The sequence below is a fragment of the Ptychodera flava genome, unplaced genomic scaffold, assembly GCF_041260155.1.
Source record: "Ptychodera flava strain L36383 unplaced genomic scaffold, AS_Pfla_20210202 Scaffold_63__1_contigs__length_709137_pilon, whole genome shotgun sequence".
In the NCBI taxonomy this organism is placed as follows: Eukaryota; Metazoa; Hemichordata; class Enteropneusta; family Ptychoderidae; genus Ptychodera; species Ptychodera flava.
In genome coordinates this window covers 625,404-647,481 of record NW_027248385.1, presented here as the reverse complement: position 1 = coordinate 647,481, position 22,078 = coordinate 625,404, and the positions used below count along the sequence as shown (strand labels likewise).

At 36.7% G+C, this 22,078-nt stretch overlaps 2 protein-coding genes and 1 long non-coding RNA gene across 3 annotated transcripts in view; 1 reads left to right on the top strand and 2 right to left on the bottom strand.

The window, feature by feature from the left end:
• The window catches only part of LOC139128647 (cell adhesion molecule CEACAM1-like), a 285,077-nt gene that overhangs the window by 11,843 nt on the left and 251,156 nt on the right, over positions 1-22,078 (top strand). The window lies entirely within an intron of this gene.
• On the bottom strand, positions 2,064-2,671 carry LOC139128654 (uncharacterized). The gene is made up of 2 exons (XR_011551366.1): positions 2,633-2,671; positions 2,064-2,433 (listed from the first exon to the last, which is right to left on the bottom strand). It is a non-coding gene; the product is annotated as an uncharacterized lncRNA (long non-coding RNA).
• On the bottom strand, positions 6,027-9,195 carry LOC139128668 (uncharacterized). Its single transcript, XM_070694405.1, has 5 exons — positions 8,891-9,195; positions 8,372-8,512; positions 7,354-7,372; positions 6,391-6,467; positions 6,027-6,200 (listed from the first exon to the last, which is right to left on the bottom strand). The coding sequence occupies exons 1-5, from the start codon at positions 9,090-9,092 to the stop codon at positions 6,184-6,186; spliced, it is 456 nt and encodes a 151-aa protein (XP_070550506.1). The 5' UTR covers positions 9,093-9,195; the 3' UTR covers positions 6,027-6,183.

Below are 22,078 nucleotides of genomic sequence, written 5' to 3'. Positions count from 1 at the left end.
ATCTCAACCAATATATTTCTTCATTTTTCTGCATGTGGTGCTGGTAACATAATTCAATCCGTTCTGTGGCGTGCTTATACTTCACGCGATTGGTTTGTACGTCCTCTTATGAACATCTGCCTGTTAACTAATCTTCTCTAGATACCTCCTTGTGATGAAATGTTGGTCCGAAAAACCGAAACGGAGGCCGAAGTTCAAGGAGATTGCTAGCGAACTGGAAGAAATGGAACTGGACAAAGAGGTAACTGTTAACTCTCGACATGCTGACTTAATACTTCTTACTGTAACACACTCGCCCAAAAGAAGGGATAAGTATGAACTGTGTAACCGGTTATCATTCAAATATTTGTGTGTTTATTTTGTTCCTGAATTTGTTTGTTATTTGTTTTTCGTAGGTTTACATCGACATCAAGGGTGCTTATGAAGAGAAGATTACAACTACGGAGTAGAGAAACATCCCGATGATTTGGGACTAGACGATTCAAGTGTAACTCAAGCACTAACTTTGTAACGCTCTGCTTAGCATTGAGCACTGCAATTTCCCACGAGAACATCTCTATACTTCGAGATATATTATATATATATAATATATATATATATATATATATATATATATATATATATATTATATATATATATATATACTTACAGTTCATTTAATTTTGTTTAGTTACTCAGAGAAAACGTTAAATTGAACTTATTTTGTACATTAATAATGAGAGGGAAAGTCTTACGTCAGTGTGTTGAGAATATAGATCATATGCTCACGTACATTATAAAGAGGTTCAAGGTTGTTGTTTTACTTCAGGTCAGTCCTGTAATGTTTTTAGTCTCAATTACATTTTACTTATGTCAAATAGAAGGCTTCACCAGTGAGTCCTAGTGGATATTTGCATTATACACCAGTTTACAATTTCTGACACGGATCTATACTTTAAAATTATTTTCGCGATGAGAATACCACATGTGTCTTGTCAATGTCAAAAAAATAACCTCAGTTGCCGTTGATAAATCTCGAAATTAGCTATCAGGATGAATTTGATATCACTTTTATTTAATGGATTTTAAGTCCACAGAATTGTTACTGCAGTAAGGAAAGCATATAAAAAGTCTGTAAACGAAAATGAGTTTAGGTGTAATTTATTAATTTGCATATTAAAGTGATAAATCTAGTAGATACATCTCCACCAGTCAGGATAAAACAGTGTATAGTATTGTGATCAGTCTTATTTTCACTGAGATTGAAATTATACTCAGTTATTTGGTTTTCTTTCTCTGTTACACGATTATCTCCAAGATTGTGTAGTAAATTTATGTTTATTCACTGAACATTCAACTTTAAAATAAATGTTTCGTCTGCAACTCATCCGATGGTTTGTGTAGCTCTTTGGGGTTAATTAAAAAACAAAACAAAAAAAAACAGGTTTTCTGAAAATCAAAATTGTTTTCCCCTCATAGAAAACACAATGATGGTTGCTTTGTAGACGACATCCACTTCATGTTTCTCTGGAACCAAAGCTGCGCCGATTTCTATTCTTTGTTTGAAAAGGAAACTATTTAAGGATGAAAATTTGAGCCAAACCATGCTGTTGTTTTTCTCTTGAGCCACCTGTCGCTCCATATGCTACACGAACGATGTGATAATTACAAGTTTGGTTCATGAACAGCGAGAAAAAATGAACTTGAGATGAAAAACTCGTAGTAGGTATCGCTTTCTCTTTATCATTTGTCCTCCCCAAGAATGCGAATTCAACGATGGAAGTTTCTCTGAATACCACTCAGGTCATGTGACCTATTGTTCTTGCCATCCATTTATCCCTGAAAACACGACTGACACCTATTGTTCTTATGCAAAATAAGTAATCAGTCATACTTTTATTCATATGTAAATAAGTAATCACCACACTTTAATGAAAGAAAATCATTATCATATCAATAAAAGTGTAGTGATTACTTATTTAAATATGAAAAAAGTATGACTGATTACTAATTTGCAAGAGAACAATAGGTCAAGTCGAGATGTCTAAAGCATTCACACACATTCAATAACAAAATGAAGACAATTTGTTCAACTGATATGTTATAGCATCACATTTTATAATTCAATTTTAACTTTCTTTGGACCATGCTCAATGTAAGCAACATGATTTGTTGATGAAGACTGTCCATCTTTAGATTCGGCGTCTTCTTGGGTTGGACCAATCTTGTCTGTTTTGTTACATTGTTTTGTCGTAACTTGAGAAACTGGTTTACTTACAGATTCCTCTGATTTAACACTAGATGGAGGTGGTAGTAATATATTCGACACATGCTTTTGTTGTACAGTAGACATACATTTGAGGCGCGTAAACCGTCATCTGATCTGTGACCTGTTTGTTCTTTGATAAGCTGCTCATCGAATCCCTGATGGTACAGAGATGTTGCCGCATTCACCTGAAATTATCAAACACAAAACATATGTCACAAATAGCATGGAAATAAGTACAGCCTTTTTGTAACGTTTGTGGAATAGTCGAAAGAAATTCTGTGATACTGCCGCACACACAACAAATTGTTTTGGTCAATGAATTTAATTTTATAACTTTACAGAATTCGTTTTGTGTATAAATATTTTAGTAAAAGAATAAATTACCTTGCCAGAATATCCAGTGTGCTGGCAGTCTGGCCAAGCATCTTGCACATTGCTTTGTGTAAAGACGTATATTTTCTGGCAGGAAAACTTGATTATCCCTTGGCAAGGGTCATCGATAGTACAATCCCGTCGGTGTTATCATCGCCAAGTACTTTTTATAAGTTGAAGTACACATCGTGGATTTTATGCGCTCCGTAGTAGCGGCTGCTCTTATAGGGCAGTTTGCCCGTGTAAAATCCACTTTGGTTGTTTTTACATGGCCGTCCATGGAACTCTAGGAAGTCTCTTGGTCATCAGATCAGACAAGTGCAAGATCCATCTTGACCAGTCGAAAACACGAAAATGGTATTGAAAGCCTGATGCATCCACGACGCAATCACATGCATCTACAGATTGAATTCCTTCTCGCTAGCCAATAGCCAACAAGATAGAGTAAGGCAAGCCATTTATTAACCAATCAGACTAACAGTTTCCTTCTACACAGGTGCATTATACCACTCTGTAGCCCTTATTCAAATGCAGATTTGCAGTTGACCAGAGCCCTTGTCCTACTTGTCTGGGATAGGTCATTCTCCAAACTCGCATGCCAGGTGCATAATGACCTCTGTGAACCTTTCGACGTACAATGGGTCACTCCATTCCATTGTGGGTATTCAAATCAAAAGTAGACGATTTATTGACAGTAATTTTCAAATTTTAGAGAAGATTGGCCTGTTTATCGTGGTATAAGTCGTTAATCGCACCTCGTAGGTGAGCTGTTACAGTTGTAATCACCACACTTATGGTCAGGAACTTGTAAACATCACTCGGCCTTCGGCCTCGTGATGTTTACAAGTTCCTGACCATAAGTGTGGTGATTACAACTGTAACAGCACACCTACTCGTGCAATTAACTATACATAATACTGAATGATATGGAAAAATATCAATGTTAATGTTGAATAAAAGGCAGAGAAATTCGTTGCGACCCTTCTATAAATAGGTGCACTATGAGGCAATGGACTTGAACTTGTGGCATGTAGCACTGCATGAAAACCCAATAATACAGATAAATTCACATTAATGAGTTACCTGTATTATAGTATAATACACGTGAATTCACATGAATCCACATGAATACAGGCTTGCTGAATACAAAAAATGGATTCTGAGTGTATTTATTTGTATATGCACTCTTCAGCTAAAATACAGGCAATAATCCATGTTAATACAGTAAGTATTATAGGGTTTTATGCAGTGTAGGAGTGAACAGTGATTATCACTTTTCTTAGCAATAGATAAGGGGTGCCTTGACATTGCAACGGAGTTGTCACAAGGTGCAGAAGTCCGCCTACTCAAACCTTTGTGACTGGGTTCTCTTCTCTTTGGGACCCCCAGTGAAAGTGTAAAATCAAGAGAAACAGGTTTCCGAGTTTATGAGCGTCTTTATTTCTGAAGCTCAAATCATATGCATATGGTACTATAGCACACAAAATATCATAAAGAGACAGTCACCAGTATCATGACTGCTAAGCAGACAAGGTGCACTGTAGGTATGAAATATAACAGAAAATAGAACGACACGACGCAACATAAAACCGTAGAGGCAACACAAGGACATAGAACATGTAACGAGTTACAAACGGGTGGTGGTTTCATACAACTTGCCCTACTCTTGCTAATGGCATATGCAGGCTGTCGAGTCCTTGGCAGTTCAATATCACACGGTTGCAAACAGTGTCTCAATGTCAGGCTTGCTCACAGTGTCTCAATGTTCAGGTTTACCCAAGGTGTCTCTCAGAGTCCGTGTCTAGCGGAGTTTAGTGTGGTCAGTGTTGTGGTTTAACTCATCTTGTAGGCTCAGTTTCAGGCACATGGTCGCACAGGCCTTCCAGTCAGGTATATATCATTCTGGTGTTATCAGTTCCTCAGTGTAATTCGTTCTTCACGCTGGCGCTGCTACTGACTGGAGCCTTTATAAATGCCAACCCAGGTGCACAATTCCACCCACTGTACTATTCATCCGCTAGGATAATTAATTCATAGTCATTGTTCTCACTGCTTAGCAGTCTATTGTTCTGGCCGGTGACCCGAATATCATAAGTTGTCTCGGAGCTCTCATCAGAAAGTTATACAATCAGCACTAACTCTCTCACCAACTCTATATAAGTACATAATCCTGACTGCTATAACCACCTATCAAATGACAAGAGACAAGACATATATAAACAGACAAAACCACACGCTGTTGATACTTTGTGACAGAGTTTGATCAGTTATGAAAGTAAACCTTGATAAAGCAAGATATCAAATATTGCGTCTAGGACCGTCAAAATTATACACAAATGTATTATTATTAAACCCAGCTTCAATGGGGTTCACAGTATCTGCGTCAATTACCGTGTATTCTTAGATTGGAACCATCTCCACAGTTGAATGAAGTCTTGAATGAATAAGAAAATGACATTTAGGCTACCCTTTCGTACGCCATAACAGCTTAATTCAGGTCCCGAACAAGGTAAAATAAATGTAAACATGATTGAAACTAATTTTGGATAATCGGGTGGTGAAGAAATCTCTGTTTAATCTGCAAATGTAAACTCATCTGCATTTTTTTAAAAGTTCACACTTGTTTTTATAAGTAATTGTAATATTGCAACATTCAGCTATAGGGCACCTAACATTTTCGAGAAATTTGAAAAAAAGGAAGATCTAATTCGTTCAAATTAGTTCAATTCGTGTTTGTATAACTTAGCGAAAGTAATAGAATGAATCACACACATAAAATATCTGTCAAACAAATCGAGATTATAATTTTTATTTGAAACAAAAAACATACAAAAGTCACCAAGCCGTCGTTGCTTTCAGATTCGTCCGTAAGGCAGTGTAAAACACTCTCTCAAATGTTTCACATGATGTACGAATCATTCAGACTAATTAATGTAATGGCTTGTTAATGTCATTAAATGCTCTATCTGTGTAAATTGACGCTATATTGTAATATAACACATCGTAATCTACATATCTACATCTCTCTTCTCTCTCTTCTCTCTCTCTCCTCTCTCTCTCTCTCTCTCTCTTCTCTCTCTCTCTCTCTCTCTCTCTCTCTCTCTCTCTCTCTCTCTCTCTCTCTCTCTCCCTCCATGTTTAACATGAAAATCATATTAGTTAAAAAAATTAAATCTTCGTCGTAAGACGCATACCCCGTGTATATGAATTACAGATATAATATATTTATAGTTGAATAAATTGCCTATATCCAGATAAAATAAACATTTAAAGATAATATTAATTAACCCATAATTCATTTGAAATCATGAAAAATAAAATATTATGAAAAATTAGAAACATGTTTGATATGCAATATTGGTATAGTATTATCTGTTCAATAAACCGATGCAGGTTTATTTCTATCCGTATAAAATTAAGGTGTTTGCAGTGTTTTAGTACATTGAATGGCAGTAATGACGGACTCTTTTATTAGTATCCAGGCGTATATAAACGGAGAGCAACGCAATGAATACTTCCCGTTACTCTTCAAACTTGAACTTCACACCGAAAAGTTCACAGCATCACTGGTATATATTTTCTGTAGGAAAATTAATATGAATAATTGAAGTTGTGGCAATGCTGTAAGACATATCAGCAAAATAGGTATTCATTTCTGCACATGGCATAGGTCAGCTTCGATGTTAATTTCAAAGACGTTTTTAAAGCAGTTGCAAAATAATCATGTAGAAAGAGAAGTGTTAATATAAGGTCACGTGTTTGCAACATACCTTGAGCCATATATCCATCGGGCGGTGTCCTGTCCATCTCTAATTTATCCATATCAAGTTCATCTGTTGTTTCACCACTGTAAGGATAAGTTATTGTGCATTAGATTTGCATAGACATGATATCCTTATCATCAAAGAATAATAAACAGAGCAGGAGGAGGAGGATCAAACCTAACTGATATCATTGAGAGCCTAAAGTTGCAGAAATACGCAATCGTAGACAAGCTCGAATAGATTCAATGCTCCCTATATTTTTCTCGGTCTGTCTGTGAACTAGAGCCTGTCGAAGATGCCCTACTGTTCAAGAATTCACCATATCACTAAGTGTGTGCAAGGAATGTGCAGTATTTAGTTGTTTACAAGTAAGTTAAAATGCAGGCTATAATTCAAAAAACGTTGCCCATAATTCGTAAACATGCACACCGGTTGCAAGATGATGTTTTGTACATAAATATACTTTTAACTTTGAAGACGGAGAAAAAACATACATTTTAGAACGGAAAAAAGTCAAATGTACAAGTGTTGTCAATATAACCCCCAGGTTTCACGAACTAACACGATTGGAAATAAATTGGGAAAAGAGATGTTGTAGAAATGATTTTTTCAATCAGCAAATTTAAGATAATCTACTTTCTGAACGGCAATTTAAAAAAAAAGATTAGCTTAAATTGCAGAGTCATTTTTTTATGAATCATTTGTAATATTGCAACTTTCAGCTATAGGGAGCCTAAACCTTTGGTAAATTTGAACAATGGAGAGATCATATTCTACCAAATTAGTTTCGATCTTGTTAAAAGCATCCATACAATTGTAAACTCAATGACTCTAAATAGACCTAATTCATTTATACTTGATTCATTGCTAAGCTATGTAAATGAAAACAAAGCCAAAGAGAGAATGAAGACAAAATCGCAAGCACTATCAATTGTATATAATTCATAGAATAGAGATACACAATCTTACCTGCCATTAATACCGGAGGCTGAAAAAAATGTAAAGATCCTTAAGTCATTCGCCTTTGACAAAGTGTACATCTCCTCTCTCTCTCTTCTCTCTCTCTCTCTCTCTCTCTCTCTCTCTCTCTCTCTCTCTCATTGCGTCTTTATCTATCTATTAATAGTCGCGCCAGCGGCTTACTGACTACGCATGCGCTTATTCATAATATACTATGCGAGTAACCGGAAGTGTAACCTTCTTTCGTGGCGCGCCGCCATGTTTTTTGAGTGCTCGTAAATAAACAAATTCGAAACGTACTCTCTATTATTTTATAACATGGCCATTAATAAAATATATATTTTTCTATTAGCGAGTAATTATTATTATCCATCCTGTCGCTTATTACAAAATTTCTTATCACGCCTAAAAATTAAAAGAAGAGAGAAACTGTCGTGCATATGAACGAGAACATTCGCAAAGAATGCTGGGATTGAATCTTAGAAAGGCGGCCCTCTGTGTCAATAACTATATGCAAAATTTACCCGTTTTTAGAAGTAAACGCTGGTTTTTCAGCTTACATATCCGAAGTTTGGCGTTACAGTTATTATTGCAAAGTTAATGATGGCACAATACGTCCCTTGTTAAACACAATAGATAGTAATCATGGTAAAAATTGCAAATTCATGTCAAACTTTTTTACACATAACACAAAATCTATACCTACAGGGTCTGACATCGTGTACGTGAACTGTCATCAGAGGGTAAACCGGTCATACTTGGACAAACGTATATAGAAAGTAACAATTAATTCTATTATATCCTTTATGATTACTAATCATGAATCCATACAAATAACATTTTTAATCTCAAGGCGCGACACCAAGGCTGAGCCCTATATAATATTATGATGTATTTCGCCATCTAAAACAGACATGTGGAATAGTTGTTGAATACAAGTCAAAAATGACATTTTTACATATATTTCCATGCGTTTACTTAACACCTAATATACAGTAATTTACAATCGTGGAATTTTTGTACGTACCACTTTGCTTGAGCCTGCATTTTTCTCGTTTTCTCCGTTTATTTGTTTTGCGGATGATAGCGACGAATATAATGATAAGAATTAGAATCCCAACAACGATAACGATGATGACCGTCACATTGGCAGCGGGGTCGTCCTTATCTGTTGTAACGAAGAAGCAAAACCCACGGAAACTAGTAATGGCGATGATTGATACAATCAGATAGCTGTCGTATGTTATTCGAAACAGTATGTTAGAAATTGGTGCAACGAATCTTGAGAACGTTTGTCCTACCAAGGATGAATACTGATATGGGGGGGGGGGGTTCCAAACCAAAACTGGAATGAATAGTTTCTTTAAAGAAAATATGCACACTATAAAACAAAAAAAAAATCGCTAAATGAATTACGCACTGTCCAAACATATGGGAGATTTGCAACTAAGTGTCGATACATTATGAGAAAATTGACAGGTACAAAAGTTTGAGCAACACTTTTTTTAATTCGTAGGAAAAGTAATTTTCTTTTGTGTATACTTACAGTTCACAGTGATGTCGATTTTGTCACTTCGTCCATCGTAGTCTTTGCTGTCGTTGAACGACGCCGAGGCAACACAGTAGTAGCTACCAGCAGACCATCTTTTGATGTCAACGATATCAAATGCGTGGCTTGTCACTCCGCGGTGATCTTCAGTCCAATCAACTTCGAAGACACCGGTAACGTTTGACAAGTACAGAGACATCTTGTACGGATCAGGGATTCCATCCTCTACCGTGCAACGTATCGTAACTAAATCATTCTCGGAAACTGGTCCCGATGGTCCTTCAATTCTTACCACAGGTGGATCTACGTTGTGAAATCATACAAAAAGAATATGCATCTTTTTTCTAAATATAATAGGTAAATAAATATAATTATATAAATTAATCAATCAATTAATTAATTAATAAAAATATACACCTACGAGTTATTAAAACTATGTGTGTGTGGAAATATTTTAAAAAGTATCGTGTTGTTGATATTATTATTGTAACTGAGTAATTTAATTGGCCGATAAGTATTATTTAAGCAATAATATTTAACCACCCGGCTTACTATGGAAAAAAATCTTTGTTCAACATAATGTAGGGACGGAGCTGAGTACATTATGGAGTGCAAAGTTTGCTTTCGTTTATTATCGGTCGGATGGGGGTACATCATTGCTATCAATTAATAGATTTGACGATGTCAGTGAATTTGTAGAGTTAGAAAACATCTTGGGTAACAATAATGGAAAATCGGATAAATGATCAGTAATAATCTGAGGGTATGACCACACAACATTCAATGGTATTGACAAAGCTATACTATATTTACAAAATGCATTAGTTATACAATTCTTATAAATGAAACCGTTCACTTACATTCGACAACAAGTAACACACAGTGTCATTTCCAGTCGCCATCGTTCCATCGTATAGCGTATTACTTGCCCTGCATTCATATACACCAGCATCATCGCGGTTGGCTCGCTCTATATTGTGAGTAAGATTCGATGACACTAGGAATGTCACCTAAGTCCAATTGTAGCTCTCAGCTAAGGGATTGGCATCGATGCAAATCCAGAAATGCATCTTTCACCCTCCATTACGACAGTTATGGAGCTATTTATTTTCACATCAGGGCCGTCTAGAAGCATAACAAACGTTTAGAATTGCAAATTGAGATTTTTTGTTTACAGCAAAGCGTAATAATTTATATAATATCTTGCAAAACGAAGATTCACAGCTAGATCGATTGATAGTAGATCTAAATGTATGTAGCTGGTATGTAGGTACTGTGAATGCAGTTTAACAGACAGATGATCGCATGGGTGGAAGCCTGAATACATATTGATAGGTGATCGACATTTTGTCAATAAAATATGTCACAGTGACATATAAACGATAGGAGTACCAACAATTCTGAAAAGAAGACGTGATGTGAGGTTATACTTACATTGGATAGTCAGTTCTGCAGTGTCGTATGCCACGCCCATCGAACCGTCATGAAAGACATTACCAGCAATGCATGTGTAAAGACCAGCGTCATGCCGAGTGGCATTGCTAACACTGTGGCTCAGGTCCGTGGAGATGACAGCTCCATCTTTAGACCAGTTGTGGTAGCTTACTTCCGGGTTTGAGACGACGTTGCAATTAAATGTGGCAGATTCACCTTCTTTGATAGTGGTGTTTCGATTATCAATGGTTACCTCAGGAATATCTGAAATTAGCACAAGTATGGTGTAGACTTTATGAGACTAGGATTACGAAAGCATCATTAAAACCATTTAACGGATCAATATCACCAAAAGGCGAAGGTTAAACATCTTAAAATCTCGGCTTAAAGTCAGATCAGAAACCTGCCAAATAATTGATTTTTATTTAGAACTTATTATATACATTAATTTTGCCGGAAAAAGAGTCTGCATAAATCCTTGTGACCTTTACCTAGGCGGTAACTAAGAGACTATCACTAACTAATACAGCAGTCTGTGTGAAACAGCCATCCTGCTAAACTTGATTCACTCTTGAGGGCTTTCACAAACATTAACTGGATCGTTGTCTTTAGCAACACAAAGGTTAAAAGTTGTGCCCTGTGTGTAGTTTAACAAATGTATTCACTACTGTTGCACCACAATTAGCGTACGCTGTTTGGCGTTGTTTTGGAAAAAGTATATCCGCTAAAATACTCGCAGAGTATTCGACTAGTATCCAACTGACAGTCTTCACATCCAGTTTCCTACCTTCAATCCAGGAACAAATTGAAGTTTTTTGTTTAAGAATTTGCTGTACGTTAAAACTGTCAAATTTGTTCTCCCTTCACGCTTATACCAGGTCAATCTTATCTCTGTTTTCGTCGGTCCTTCTTTCAACTGTAAAGAATTCCATTATTTGCCCCCTTACCCAAATAACTGATTATATTTATTCTACACATTTGTAAACGGGATGATTCTGACTTACATTCGACATCGAGTTCAGTTTCCTTGTATCCTGTTCCAAGTGTTCCATCATATAACACGTTACCGGCAACACAGGTATAGACCCCGCTGTCAAGTCGTTTCGTCTTCTCAATAGTATGGCTTAGATGTGTCGACAAGACAACGCCACCATTAGTCCAGTTGTGGTAAGTCACTTCCGGGTTTGAATCGATGCTGCAGATAAAGGTTGCTGTTTCACCTTCCTTCACTGTCAGAGTTGCCTTTCCAACTCTTAAATCCGAGAAATCTGCGAATTATACACCAGCATGCAAATTTGTAAAGTGTTCGTTCTACGTTGTTCAATAAAGCTTAATACAACCTCTTAACTTTACGTACCACAGATACACATTACTTGCTATCCTCTAGTAAACATCGGCACCCGATGCTAAAAGTCTGTATTTCATTCCGCCTTAATTAAAGGACATACCAAAAAAAATATTCACATTAAAGATATGAAACAACTGATAAAGTAACACGATTGGAACTAATATGGCATAATTGGATGGTGAAGGAATGTCGATTTCATCTACAATGTAATCTCATCTACTTTTCTTTTTACGTTACACAGTTGTTTTATTGAATATTTGTAATATTGCAACATTCAACTATAGGGGACCTAACGTTTTTTTTAGAAATTTGAAAAATATTAAAATCCGATTATCCCAATCGCGTTAAGTATGTTGTTAACGCTCAATATAACCCCTTCCCGGTACAGCATTTTAGGCGCAATACTTATTAGTGTGTTTGCTCCTGGACACATCTTCTAATTCATATAGATAAACGAAATAGTCGAGTTACCATTGTCTGTTTTTGAAGAAATGCTTAATATTTTATTCTTTTTGCAGAAATGTAAAGGAAGGTTACGGAACTTACATTCAACATTTACCATGGTTTCACCATTCGCTATTGCCGATGTGCCATCGTAAAAATCATCACCAGCCATGCACATGTAAGCTCCTGCAACACTTCTTTGAACATTGTTTACCATATGGCTAAAGTCTGTCAACACGACAGCGCCATCTTTCGTCCAACTATGGCAAGCTACTTCCGGATTGGAATTAATTTCGCAATTCAAGGTTATATTTTCACTTCCTTCACTGTAACAATCTGCTTGTCAACTATTATCTCGGGTATATCTGTCATTCAAAACCCAGTATACAAAAAGACAAGTTTACTTCTTGAATACATATACTTTCTCAAACAACTCCATAAGCATACCGTGCATATTGAAGTCAGTATCAGCTTCCTTAAAAAATCTGTACATCGAAATTCATTTTTGCATTTATCGTAATTTACGTACATTAAATTAGCTTTTAAACTATGTTTGTGACTTCCTAGTGTAATTATCATCTTGAGTATTAAAGGCTTCCACACAGGGCCAACTCCTAACTTGTACATCTTACTTCGAGAATTGCTCACTAAATAATCACTATAATTATCCATCCAAGGTACATAATGGGTGGTTTAGAAAACGGTTTCCGAGTCATGGGTTGTAATTTAGTGTTCCTTTAGAGTTAAAGCCATCAGGTTGACATTCGCCTCAGATACACAGGGAAAGAGATGCGCAAATCCTATACTCATTATCTTTCTGTCTGTATAATCTTTAATTGTAAGTTTTTTGAAAGCCGTTATACATAGAATCTTGTTCGTGAAACTGTATACAGAGAATAAACATATCCACAGATGAAAATCGCCTTTCTGGACTTTGTTCAATAACACTGGCACATCTTTAATCTATTCAATCTTTATGTTACACATTTGTAAAGACTATTTCCATACTTACACTGCACATACAGTTCCGTTTTATCATATCCTATTCCCATCGTTCCGTCGTAAAAGGTAGTACCAGCGACGCACATGTACTCCCCGCCGTCTTGTTGTTGGACATTCTGAATCCTATAGCTCAGTTCTGTGGACACAACAACGCCACCTCTGGTCCAGTTGTGGTAAGTTACTTCCGGGTCAGAGTCAATGTCACAATAAAATGTTACATTCTCACCCTCCTTCACTGTCACAGTTTTCTTGTCAACCATTACGTCAGGGATGTCTGAAAAATATCATTTGGCATTATTATCTATAATTTTGAACTAATTTTTGAATTTTTCTAATGTTACTTTCTTCAGTTACCAAATAGGTAATTGGGTTCATATCATCGCACTGCCTAGTAGCAATGAGATATAAAAATGTATTACTTGTATTTTTTTCGGTTCATGATGATGACGGCTAGGATTTCCCCAACGATATATTTACTTAGTTTTTCTTTTATAGATCATCAACTGAAACGTGTTCCAGATCCAAAGTGTTCAGCATGCAATTGTTAAATGGCTTACATTCTCTGTTATATATAAGCAGCTCGTTATCAATGGAAATTTAAAGAAAGGAAAGCTAAAAATATCCAGAGTAGGATTGACCTGTTTTGCGAAGAATATTTTCCCACCTTTGAGAATAGGATGGAAAACCTAAACATTAATACAATACATTCATTTCAGATTTCTTCTGGAACGTTTTTAAACTTACATTGAACATTTAATTCAGTTATGTTATAACCCGTTCCCACGGATCCATCGTAAAACTCAGTACCAGCGATGCACATATAAACTCCAGCGTCACTTCGTTGAACAACATTAATCACGTGGCTGAGGTCTGAGGACACGACAAGCGCCACCTTTTGTCCAGTTATGGTAAGCTACTTCAGGGTGGGAATCAATTTCGCAGCTCAAGGTTATATTTTCACCTTCCTTTACCTTCAGAGTTGTCCTGTCAACCTTGACTTCGGGAGAGTCTGCGGATCGAATATTATTAATTAAACAACTATTAGTGAAATCAACACTCCCCTCAGTACAATTTAGACTCTTTGTACACTGTATTGTCTGTTCACTTTACATGTTTAAGATGACCTTAACATGTCTGTAACAGAATCTGTAGATCATATTACACATAATTAACAGCAACTGATCTCTTCATCTTTTTCAGCATTTACATAGTGTTCTGTGAATCATTCGATAGACTCAAACAGTACAGGAGTGGTTTAAGGCATTGAAAGCAGTCTATTGTTCAATGCATTTACTGTTAAATATAATTACTGCGTTGCCAGTTTATTTGGCGCGATTTTGCGGTATATGCATGAACTAAATAATCTTCAAGATCACAGTTAAATTCATGCAACCAATATTCATCTTAGGGGTTTAAGAAAGCTTAAAATTGCTGTCGACGCTTGATTTAGATTTTTCAGTATCATTGTGTTTAATTTGGCTAACGTTTTGTGCATAATGACTGATTATAATGACACAAGCTTTACACAACACCATTCAGTCTCAGCTCAGCACTAAAAGCAAGTTCATTTAACTTGTCGCTGATAAACGATTATTCATATTTTACAGATAGGTGCAACGGGCTTCGCATTTTTAGACTCACATTCGACGATGAGATCGGTTTCATTGTATCCAGTTCCTGGCGACCCATCATAAAACACATTACCAGCGATGCACACATAGATTCCGGCATCGTGTCGTTGGACGTTTTCAATAACAAGACTTAAGTTTGTGGATAAGACGGCGCCACCATACATGTACGTCCAGTTGTGGTAAGTTACTTCCGGTTTAGAATCAACTTCGCAGTTTAGAGCTGCATCTTCCCCTTCCTTCACTGTCACAGTTTTCTTGTCAACCTCTACGTCTGGGAAATCTGTCAATCAAAATATCGGTTATGATCTAATTATTAGCTATTTGTAAGTCGTGCGTGGCATCGTTACATCCGATATGTCCCCACAGATAGTTTCTGCTTAAAGTCACACCATCGATCTTTAAAAAAGTTATTCATTGTCTATATGACACATTTTATTCTTTACTTCCAGCTGCCTTTCTATTCTGACCACTGCTGACCGAAAACATTGCATTTATACCACATGAAATTTATAAATCTGTGAATTTAAAGTCTAGAGGTGGACACCTAAAGATCAAAATTCACATTCCTTGCGATTGTAGCAATCCGATTTTCTCACCAGGAGCTACTCAATTGTCCATGATAAAAACCCCAGCATGATGTTTAAACCTTTCACTACCATGCTTTGATATATGATTCTAATTCCTCCGAATCTCATCGTCTTTTACACAAGGGTTTGATGACTTAGTGATACAGTTTTTCTCTCTCTCTGATCATTGAGGTACTAAGTAGTTGTCAGGTCATGTAGATAATAAAGACCTTCACAACCTGAACAACTGTAATAATAATTTATCAGAAAACATAACGTAGAACAGACAACCCTTTGGCTGCATTTATCTAAGAGATATACAAATCGATTCTCATGTTAACTTTCGTTAAACATTCTCGGAGAAGATAACTCAGTATTTACTTCCAAAGGTTCTCATGATGTAATTCATTTTCAAAATTTCGTCCATATATACATTTGCCGAATAGTCAATTCTCCTACAAAAAACTCGTGCGCATTATTTGTGAAAGGAATGTTGAGGTTATCATTACGTTAGTCAAACTCAACCACAATTGTCTAGTTATGTAGGTTATAATTCTGAAGCAATAATAATAATATCAAAACACGCTTTAAGTAAGGAAAAGTGATGGTGTGATATCATCATGAATAACTACAATTGTGGTACAGACAACTAAAAATATCAAAGCACCATGGGAGATTGTATTATAGCATAGTATAGTGCATCTATGGATCTCTCTATATATCTACCTATCTACCGACCTACCTATCTCCTTACCTACCTATCTACCTATCTACCTACCTACCTACCTACCTACCTACCTACCTACCTACATACCAAGCACCTACCCACCCACCTACAGGCCTACCTAGTAGCTAGCTAGATAGCTAGATAGCTTGCTATATAGCCAGCTAGGTTATATTTACAGTGTAGAAAATTCGAGTTTTGTTACGATTGCTTGATACAACTGTATGGGTAGAGTTTCCTCTTATCGAAATGTCATTTATCCCCTGCAAACGCTGTCAATGCTGGACAAGGCCCCTCATTACTGGTAGTGATGCTGTGCAGATGAGGTCCAGCTGCCAAAATGGCAGTCTTGCCTGGAGGACGTCTCAGAGCAAAAGAGGATGGAACAAGCCCACACGATGACCTCTTGACCCCCGCCACAGGCGGCGCTGTATGAACGTTTGCAGGAGATAAAATTCCTTACTTTTGTAACTTCTTATATCAGTCAATGCAGGTTCACATGAAGCATTCAATGGATAACGTTTCTCCTTTTTATATGTTCTTATGTGTTAAAATTAAAAACTATAATAATTATGTAAAGTAATTTACTAATTAATAGACAGACATTATATAAGCCATCTTTACATATCTTTATACGTACATTGAACATTGAGTTCGATAACGCTGAAGCCCGTGCCAGTAGTGCCATCGTAGAACACATTACTCACCATGCATTTGTAAAGGCCATCAGCCAGGCGTTTTGCGTTTTCAATTGTGTAGTTTAGGTCCGTTGACACGACAACGCCGTCTTCATCCAGTTATGGTAAAATACTTCAGGGTTGGAATCAATTTTGCAAGTAACTGTCGCCGTCTCCCCTTCTTTTATTGTCGACGCTTCTGTGACGATGCTCAGGTCAGGAGTATCTGGAAATAACATGACTTCCTGTATGACATCCCGAGTTGAAATGCGCCCCCCTCTCTCCCTCTCTCTCTCTCTCTCTCTCTCTCTCTCTCTCTCTCTCTCTCTCTCTCCACACACACACACACACAATGTGATATCAACTTTACAATTATATATGAAACGAAAATACAAATTTAAGTCGTTCCATTTTGTCAATCATTTAATTTTGGCACATTAGGCCTAAATCACTTTGACTGTACGAAAGGAAAAACTTATACTTACCCTCTTTGTGTTCATTGTTGACGAAGTACCACTTTTATACCGCATATACCTTTGAATATTTTGCCGAAGTGGATAAATTATGTTACAACCATGATTTTTTAAAATCGAGCAACTTTATTTCTCCAACTCAATGACTAGGTTAGTTTTATTTTGTGAGAGAACGATATCAGACTTACATTGGACATCCAGTTCAGTTTCACTATATCCCATTCCAAGCGTTCCATCGTAAAACTCATTAGCAGCGATACATGTATAAACACCAGCGTCAAATCGCTGAACGTCTAAGATTACATTCCTCAGACCTGTGGAAGCGACAACGCCGCCTTTTGTCCAGTTATGGTAAGCTACTTCCGGGTTCGAATCGATTTCGCAGGTCAAGGTTGCATTTTGACCTTCTTTCACTGTTACAGTTTCCTTGTCAACAGTCACGATTGGAGAATCTGAAAATAGACGGTTATTATGAGCTCCTGAATACTTTCCCTACGCTTTTTACTTTTTTTACAATTTAGAGTTACCCAGTGTTATACACGAGGATTACAAAGTACCATCTCGGACGCAGTATTTCATTGTTGTATGGGCTCTTTGCTTGTCTTCAATAATCAATACACCTAGGAGAAAAAAAAGCTGTAGCGAACTCCAGTATCATTCTGCGCGCACTAAATAATCGCTTAGCAACAGACCTCGAGCCAGGAGCAGAGATAATAAAACTATTTTATGGCAATGAAGCATGTATTATAAATATCCGAACTTCCCATGTATAGTAAGTTACTGCAGTGTAAAATATTGTTTATCAGTTCTAAGCAAAATCGTTCGGGTGATAACGACATACGGAATTGTGCATTCGGTCGGCACTGCGTTAAATATTGGAGATCAATGCAAGCTGCACCGATTGTGATTACTGTAGACGTCTTCAAACATGGTCGATGTTTGCAAAAAATGATGCATATCTTAAAGGGCTAGAAAGCGTTTTGATATCAGTGCCCCGCGCAAAAAAAAAACATGCTTGAGCTCGTCATGCAGTACAGAAAAGTAATACAGATCTTAGGAGAACATCGCCATACCATGAAAACACTCGATTCAGAAGCGGGTTGTGTAATCGTGAGAATTAAATTACATCGAAAAGATTGAATGGACAGTAGAATTTAAGTATATTCTATAGATATTTTAACAATACTACAGTGAATTGTTAACTGTACGTGTGTTTGTAATTTTTTTGGCTTTCAGAGAAAGCCCAAATATTTTAAAACCAAACATTTTAAATACGTCAGAATACACAATTAGCGTTACTAAATGGTCTCCTGCGAGTCTTATCTCTACAGTTGATGCCTACCTAGATGCCAACGTTGACGTAAGATATCGAAACAGTAGATGTAGGAGAATATTAATGTTGTACTTATTTCATTTCATTATCTTGGAGTTTAATGTAATTTCATCAAGTAGGCAAAGCGCCAATATGCAAAATTGGATTCACACATTGATTGGTTTTACATATTGGCAATGAGGTAGCACATCAATCATTCATTCATTCATTCATCCATCCATTCATTCATTCATTCATTCATTCATTCATTCATTCATTCATTCATTCATTCATTCATTCATTCATTCATTCATTCATTCATCCATCCATCCATCCATCCATCCATCCATCCATCCATTCATTCATTCATTCATTCATTCATTCATTCATTCATTCATTCATTCATTCATTCATTCATTCATTCATTCATTCATTCATTCATTCAGTTTTATACCAAGCTACGTATGTGGATCTCTTATGGCAAAGCGAAGGCATTCACGATAGGGAGTTGACGAAACCACATTGAGTTTCTTATGATAACCTTATATGTGGGATCGATGCGTGACAGGCCAGAATGCTGACAGAATTGTACCTGAAATGTAACAGCGCCAAGGCTTCCGAGCAGTCATGCAGAATTTGTACTCTCGCCTGTTTACCTGTATTCTCGCGCAGACTCAGGTCATCACGGAGATACATAAAAGTAGGCACGCAAAAAACAAAAACAAAAAAACAAAACAAAACAGGTCCTTCGGGGATTTGTCGTTCGATGGTTGCAGATGTCTGGAATTTTACTATCTACGGTTGCTGTTTTTTGTAAAGTCCTTGATGATGGCACTCGCCACAGGTGCAAAAATAACCAAAGTGACAGACGGCGGTTGTTGGACGAGTAAGAACTCATAAAACATAAAATGCCTTTCACTGAAACCATTCTTCCTTCATTGCCTGTACAGTACAAGCCCACTAGTTGCACCTCATTATGATATTCCTGGACACTCAGAAGATAACCTCACAGTTGTAGCGATCGAACAAATAACCAAAAAAGACCCGGTCAACTTAAATGCCAGAGAAACGTTTTGGGTCAAGAAACTACGTACTTTGTTCCCCGATGGGCTAAACACAGAAACACCTTTAACCGTGTAATTGACACGTTCGAGTTCCAACTATCCCAGTTCAATCTCATTTTACTATCGTTCCTGTCATCCGCTCATAACATTGAACTCCCTTTACACCCTATTGTCTTTTTTCACATCTATACTTTACCCCTATATTCTGTTTATCAGTTGGACCTGACGATGCCTTGAATTGTGAACAAGGCGAAAGCTTGTCACTGTATTAACCATAAGTTGTTTTTGTTGAGACCATCCACATTAATATATATATATATATATATATATATATATATATATATATATATATATATATATATATATATATATATATATATATATATATATATATATATGTGCCATTTTTATAGGCGCACTTACGACAACACCAAGCCCACCAATTGCAAGCCTGAACAGAATGCCCTCAGACACGGCGACTCTTGTTGGCATAGATGCACAGCTAAATTGCAGTTTCAATAATACTGGAAGCAATATGCCCGCGTGAAAGTTCGACGATGGCGTTCGCTTTATCGAGGTAATTTGCGGTTCCAATTTAACATCGAGAGGGATATAACGCGACTTTGAAGGCATCCAGTGGAGAATATCATTTAATTATGCGCAACGTGTCCTTACATTTTGCCGGCACCTACAAGTGTACAGTGATTTGCTCGAATAGTTACCAGAGGGCTGAGCTTGTGGTACTGGGTATGTAATTTGTCCCTTGGTAAATTAAAAAATTGCGAGTGAAACAATTAGCCAGACACTAGGAATTATATTGTCACTGATTGTCGTAGAAAACATGTAAAATTTCTGTATAAAAATAAACGTTTTTTTCATATCTTCATGAGCTTAATTTCGTCATGAAGATAGTTACAAACACGTTTTAACCATGCGTCAAATGTATTTTCGGTAAGAAAAAAAAAATGCAAAATTAAAACCAAAATAAATTGAAGCCTACCTTTGAGGTTATTCCCAACCAGTTATGTTATGTTATATGTTTACTTAACTTTTTTTCCATTGAAAGCTGAGTTTGCTTTTATGTTCATGCAAATGTTATATGCTTCGCAAATAAATAACTAGGCTTTCTTTAATGACAGAATACGGGCCTGTATGTTGGGTCAGCCCAGGTCACACAGTATTATCAAACCAATCCGACTTAATATTCACCTGTCATGTCGACGGCTGCACTTGGGGTGGCCTCGTCTGGTTGAATAACGGCGGGGAAATATCGCATGTCAACACTTCGATAAATGAATATTCAACCAGACTTCAGAAGACAGACAATTGCGCAGTGTATAACTGCCGATACGAAAGCCAGAATATTTCGTCTGAACGTTGGCCTCACAGACGTGCATAGACGACATATCTGAGGATTTGCAGTGTAGGTAAATTTGTGGTACAAAATAAATCCTCAAAGTAGTCGACATCGGGATATCTACAAAGGGGAGAACAGGAAGAATCAGTCTCCGGAAAATTATACAGCATCAGCAGATCAGTAGATTGCTTATAAGTATTCAATGTGGTTCCTCTCGATATAATACTAGGTAGAAAGCGCCAAAAGGACATATATTGAGACTCTTTAGCTTTTACAATATTTCTTAGTCTATCACTTATTCTGCCAATTTTCAAGGTTATGGTGTGATTAACTGCCTCAGTTTAGTAAAAATAATTTTATTTTTCCTCACAGTTAACGCAGAGCAGGCGGTTATTTTGAATTCTAGTGTTGGTAAATATTGCGCAATTTGTTTCTCTAGAACCACATTTTGCACAGAGACTCTCTTTTTATTCTTGATTTTTAAAAGGAATTGTTGAAGTGAAAAATTCTCATTTTAGGGGCTCGAACAATAGAAGTGTATAAGCTCATAATGAAAAACCAGTGACTGTGGTATTTTTTCCAACCGTAGCTTAAGAGTAGTGCATTACAGAGTCACGGTCAAGTAATAACAAAGGCGTTGTGTAAAGATAGTGACTCACTACAGCAATACCTCTTTACCTGGTTATGTTCGATGATGTTAGCTATAAAATGTACATGTACGATACGATAGAGCATAATCTTTTCATACTAAGCGGCGATTGCTAATTCTTGTTTTTTGGGAAGTAATGAACACGAACACTACGCATGTATGTCTTGGCATAACGTAAGCTAGTCTCTAGTCAGTCTTCGGTTACACATTATTCTCTATGTTGTAGTGTAGTAAAGTGTAGTGTAGTGTAGAGTTGTGTCTAGTAGAATAACGTAGCCTACTTTAGGGGATGAAGATGCCTATAAGATTTGCAGTACTAGCTGCTACCAGTCTTCCATACACCTCTTCATAATCAGACTCTCTTTGCCTTCCTCGGAAAAATATTCGTGTCATGCCAATACCACATCTTTTAATGCCACATCCTTCAATTTGTTTTGCATATTATTATATGCAAATAACAGATTAAAAGATAAAGAGGTGAACAGATCTAGTGCAATCTATCAC

What these genes read in the sequence shown, in the direction of transcription:
- LOC139128668 (XM_070694405.1), bottom strand. Translation starts at nt 9,092, where the DNA reads ATGTCTCTGTACTTGTCAAACGTTACCGGTGTCTTCGAAGTTGATTGG. An exon ending in AATCGACATCACTGTGAACT is followed by an intron (nt 8,513 to 8,890) that starts GTAAGTATACAC and finishes TCGTTACAACAG; the next exon opens with ATAAGGACGACCCCGCTGCC.